Source organism: Mesitornis unicolor, unplaced genomic scaffold (genome assembly GCF_000695765.1).
Source record: "Mesitornis unicolor isolate BGI_N332 unplaced genomic scaffold, ASM69576v1 scaffold40197, whole genome shotgun sequence".
NCBI lineage: Eukaryota > Metazoa > Chordata > Aves > Mesitornithiformes > Mesitornithidae > Mesitornis > Mesitornis unicolor.
In genome coordinates, this window is record NW_010195205.1 from 19,390 (window position 1) to 25,332 (window position 5,943).

At 36.0% G+C, this 5,943-nt stretch overlaps 1 protein-coding gene across 1 annotated transcript in view; it reads right to left on the bottom strand.

Moving 5' to 3' along the window:
- Positions 1 to 1,784: 1,784 nt before the first annotated feature.
- The window catches only part of TMEM19 (transmembrane protein 19), a 10,113-nt gene continuing 5,954 nt past the window's right edge, over positions 1,785 to 5,943 (bottom strand). Inside the window, exons 5-6 of the mRNA XM_010188036.1 lie at positions 5,002 to 5,211; positions 1,785 to 2,161 (exon numbers count right to left, since the gene is read on the bottom strand). Coding sequence (XP_010186338.1) covers positions 1,998 to 2,161; positions 5,002 to 5,211 — 374 coding nt within the window. The 3' untranslated portion in view covers positions 1,785 to 1,997. The remainder of the gene's footprint in view (positions 2,162 to 5,001; positions 5,212 to 5,943) is intronic.

The following is a 5,943-nucleotide window of genomic DNA, read 5'->3' on the forward strand; positions in this document are numbered from 1 at the left end:
ATCATTCTAAATACTGGAGATTTATGAGTGAGAATTTCAAAAGCAACTCAGTGTCATCAGTAAGACATAACAAAAAATTCCAAAAAATGGCCTTTGAAGGTTCTACCTGCAGAAGTTCATTCAAATCATATTTGTTCATATGATAAGAGATCAATGCATTTCGTGCTGCTAAGAATTTTAAATCACAGATGTCTTCTCACTATGGCAAGCTGGTTTTCAAATGAAACCCATATTAAATAGCAAAAAGCTGACCATGTCCACTTCAGTGTTTGAAAATATACCTTGTTTCAGGAGACAAAAGAATACAAAAATAAGGCAATTAATTGAAAGAAGAAGTATTCTACAAAAACTGTGTCTTTCTTAGTTCTAGAAATCACAACAGTATTAATAAAATCTTAAAAGACAACTAAGACAGTGTTTATTTAGAAGCCACATAATCCAAACAATGCATAAAAATAATCTCAAGTGTTTATTGCTTCAGTTAAAGTGCATATATTCCTTTTATAATTTTGTGCCTTTCCACAGGAACAGACATACAGCAGCCACACAATTTGTTTTCAGAAAGCTTTTACTAGTTTGAAATCTCATCTGTATAATTGGATAATACAGTGAACTGGTTCCAGTGCTAAATTCCAGATTTATATTGACTAGGTTTACAAAAGAGTAGACTCGACATGGAAGGTGTTAAAATTTTTGAATACTCCTATAAAAGGTGACAAATACATGTGAATTAAGACACTAAACATATACAAGACATTTGTAAAAAAAAAAAAAATCAGATGTTTAATACAAAATACTGACCTATCTCTAATGATGAAAAAGGTTTTTATAAGTTAACAGTATGGGCCCTACTTTCTGAATGTCAACAGTGACAGGTTATTATGAGGGTATCTCTAATAAATACAATCTGTGCTGGCTAAATTACTTTCACCTCTTCTATAAATTAATGATGGAAGATGAACTCACCTAACATACCAGCCTAAGCACCAAAACTTAAATTCCTTTTTTAAAATGGTTTATAAGTGAGACTTTCCCCATTCACTACAAGGATAATCTCTGTAGCTTCTTTGCCTGAGGCCATCATCTCTGAATGGCAACCCCAAACATTTCCACTGCTGAGAAAGAACCAACGAGTGTAGTTTGGTCAGAATGCTAAACATTATGGAACAATTCCATGCTTGTGGGAAAAAAAAATAAATATTTCTAAAGAGATGAATGTGAATTAACAACTGTAATCTTTAATTTTAGATAATTGAATAAGTACCACAGTATTGACAATTTTCATAAAGATTGTTAGTTCGCAAATAAAAATGTCAAAAAAAGCAGAAACATTTATTATTCTTACTGGAAAAGCTAGTGAGTTTTTATTTTAAATTTAGTATTTTGCTTCAAACTCTATATAGTGGCATCATTTTTACCAACCCAGTTCTGAGAAGTGCAGATAGTATCAGGATACAGACCAGGCAACAAGGCTTACTTCTTTTTCCCCTCTCAAAAAATATTTCCATAAAACCTTATGTACTGTAGATCATGAGAAATACCAGAATCCACCCATTTCACCAGGGTTACCACTGCCTGCATAGAGTTGCAGTGTACTTTGTGTTTGGCTTGGACAACAGCCACAATGCTCCATCACACTGATGGATGTAGATGAGGCTTCTATTTCCAGCTTCTTGCCTTTCCAGATGCTGGGGACTGGAGAGAACACAGACACCAACCCTTCGGCTCCATGAGGACAAATGAAGTGCTTCACTTCACCTGGCAATGCTCTACATCCATTTAAAGAGCAGCAAGAGCATAAGGACAAAACCTCTTCCTTGCCCTGACAGACACCAATCGCCATATGAAGTTACAGCCTTAATAAGTGGAAATGGAAAGTCCTTTGGCTCTCTGACAGTTTCTGATCCCTCTCTTCAAGAGAGCTCAAAGAGACCTTTTTGGAGTCTTTGAGTGAGACTTAACATAACTGAATCACATGCAGAAAACCTTACACTGTTTCAACCCCTGGGCCAGAAACACCACGCCATACCTGGAAGCACCAAAGCTACAATTATAGAAGAAAAAAGATTTACTGCATTGTTGTCTAATATAGGTTTTCCAGATATGTGCCTGGAGTGTTTCGTTTGGTGGTTGACAACCATGCCGATATTCTGGTCAAAACCTGGGAAAAGACAAAGACTTTGTTTTACAAAGCCAACCAAGCTGAAAAGAAACTTAGTAACCAAGTGTATGCAACTTCCTAAATTCAGTTTACCATTACTGTGTTAAACCTCTGCAAGAAGAGACACCAACAGACTAAACTAAATTACAGGTAGTTTAATCTGGTAGCTTCAAAGAATTGAATATAAACACCATACTCCACATTAGAAGTTACTTCTTTTGAAAAGTTACATTTCTGTCAGGTCTGCTTCTCTCTTTATGTAGTTTCATAGCAAAGAAAGGAATGAAATAATGTAAATCAAAGAGGAAAAAGCTATTCCAAGAGACATTCTAAGGCAAAGGATGCTGTTTTGAACAGAACAGAAACAACTGATTAGCAACATGCATTTCCTGTCAAGAAGATGCATTTGTTTTCAAGGGAACATTACCGAAATAATATTATTACTTGATCTGACAGAAAACAAGCTCCTTACAGAGGCTGAATTTATCATTTCTATTTACACAGCAGTTTTATACTGCCAGTAGTTGCATTTTTTTTTTCTTAGTACTTAAGCCATTTCTTGCTCTGCCTCTGTATTTTCAGTACTCCAGCACTGTGTTTCATTTGCTGTTACTATACACACACCAGCTACATTATTTTATGTGCGGATAAAAGCATAAAATTCCGGCACACTTGATTTTCATGCCAACTGACACCACAGTCAAGTGTAACTGGGTATGTGTATGTGCACACATTTAAGGTTGACATGAAGAAACATTCCAGTACAAATCAGTACATTTTACGTTAACACTGTTTTTCTCTGTAGGTTTGAGTATCTTCTAATACCCACAACATGGAAATTTCATTTGCGCTGCCGCTTTATTACAAAAAAAATTTCAGCACCTCAGAAAAAACTTAAAAAAATCCCACACCACAAACCTGCTTGACAGGTACATAGCTGGTATTACTGTTACCTTTGAATCATACACTTAAACTTAGCCTTGGATAATGCAAAAGAGCCACAGCAAAATCAAACTTCAAAGCCTGCTAGTTTAACTCTTAACATTTGCTGTTTTAGAAAGTCGTTAATTTTCTTGAGAGAAAAACTGGGAATAGATTTTTATGAATATAACCTCAAATGCGCATAAAGCGTAGATTCAGAGCATAAACTAATAGGAAAGGTAACAGTAAGACCTTCCATTAGCTTTGTTATTTACAGAATAAGTAAAGCTCCAGAGTCGTAACACAGGAAAATATTACTCTAATTCTGCACAGCAATTCAAAGTTTTACTTAAATGTGTGGGCAGGGAAGGACCTTCTCTTAGAAACAGTGGCTATCACAGACTAAATAAACCAAATCTTCCTGTTGGTAGTCTTCCTGGAACACTGACAGAAGGGATGAGCAGCAGTAGCATCATGTTTTCAAAAAAAGACACAATTCTGCATTACCACTGCTGTGTTTGTTTATCGTTTTTCAAGATGCTGCAGAGACACTGGAGCATTTCTTATGAGACCACATTGAACAGGCATTGGAAAAGCGGGTTAAAGTAAGGAGGGACACAAAACCTAACAATGTGCACCACATGAGCAGCACTATTTCATCTACATCACAGCATATATATACCATAGCATGTATGTGTGTATAGTATATATACTCCAGCAGTGCTTATGGATTTGTAAAAGAAATTGTGGAATTCACATGCTGTCCCCGCTGCAGCTAGCAAAGTAAGTTGCTGAGCATGGAAAAATTTCTGAAGTGAAGAAGAAAGAGATGCTGATAAATGCAGGCATGCATTAGAGAGGTTTACCACATTCTCTTAATGCATCTGTCTCATTAGGAGCATGAGACATTGCCTGAGTGCTTAAGTGCCTCCTTAGTATAAAAATATCTAAAAATTCCTCAAATGTTTAAATGCTCCATTATATTTTGGACTTTTCTGGAACTACAAGGAACTTGTATAAAAACTGCTGGAAAGCCAAATCCACAGCATCAACAGTAGCTTGCAGTTCTCACTGGGATGGCAGATTTAAAGGACTTGTATCTCTCAAGCAGTTCATCTGCACGTTCAAACCTTTACTTCCAACAAATAAATCAGCTGGTTTCTGTAAACCAGCTGTTAAACAGAATACTGTCAGATATGGTCTTTAAACTATTTTTAAACACAGGTTAAGTTTATAGTTTAGTCTAAAGGCTGTCTGTAGCATTTACTCACAGACAATGATCTTTAAGGGCAATAAGAAAATAAATACTGAAAGAATTTACAGTCAGAGAGCCAACAATTAAAAAAAATTATGTCAATTTTTAAGAAGTCACAGCTGGTTTGTGGGAAGCTTAACTTATAGGAATCAGTACTCTATTAAGCAGTGAAAAAAAAAAAAACAAAAATCAAAACGTAAAATACTGTGCACATTTTCCTGGAGCTTTCCTTAATTAATTCTTAAAGCTAAGACTATTGCTAAGTCCTCACAGTTAAAAATGGAGCTTCTGGAGTAACATCTTAATCTGAATGAATGGATAAAATTAGGATAATTTCTCTTATAAAATGTTATCATAATTAGATATATAGTGAAGGAGAGAGCAGGGATTGCTTTTTCCAAGGTAACATGCTGGAGATCTCTGGTCTGTTTCAGTCATCAACAAGACAGAAACATAAGATAAACAAATCAAGAAGTGGAAAAGGACCAACTGCCCTTGTTCTTGTTTTCATTATAATGTCCATCACTTTGGTTCTCCTTGTCCTTTGTGTTGCTAATTCTGTATTTTTTCCATTTAACAATCATGTCCTCAGCCCTTCTGGAAATTCAAGTCATTTTTAGGCTACATTAGGAGAGGGTAAAAGAAAAAAAGTGAATAAACTTACCACTATATTGCATCGTAGCTCCCAAATATGAATCAACAATTGATCCCAGTAAACCAGCTGCTGCACCAAACACAATAATTGGCCACTGCGGAGCAGATGTCTCCAGATCAGTCACAAAAATGAGTTGTGTTATGAAGTAGGTTATACCTACTGCCATGCCTCCAAGCAAACTTGAGAGCAGGCCCACTACAGTCACTCCTCCATTAGTACCTAAATCAAAGAAAAATGAACCTGATTTACAAGGTTTTCCTGGAAGACTTACATTTGTACAAATGTTTTGCATTAAATCAAAACCGTGATCATAGTGATCTTCCCCCCATTTATACACAAGGCTTTGCTACCACAGATTATATTTAGACAATCACAGAAAGGCAGGGGTTGGAAGGGACCTCTGAATATCACCCAGTTCAACACCCTGCCAGAGCAGGATCACCCAAAGATCACAGAATCACAGAATGGTAGAATCACACAATTTCCACTACACTGCTGAGAAGCTTAACCCATACCATTACAGCCTGTTACTATTACTTTCCTTGCCTCTGAGGCTAGTTATCTAGAAATACTCACTAGCATTAAATGAAATCCAGAGATGTCATCCGCTGGGTAGACAAGGTGTGTCAGACAGAAGGTTCAATTTACCCACTCTTGGTAACATATTAAAGGAAATTAGTGATTTGGCTAGGAAGTTAATTTTTTGCAGTGTCTGTATTGAATATATACATTCTTCTACTGACAAAAATTTTGACGTCTTAAAATTTTAGTTGGTAACTTGTATTCTTAATATTATTACAATATAAACACTTTTTATAGTGCCAGAGATTAGAAGTGACAGCATTCCCTAAGAATTATTTTAGCTCCCTGGATGCTAGGCTGGTGCATCTCAGCAACAAGATGCAGCAGAAACGCAACTGAGTATATTCCATTTCTGAGAATGCATTCCTG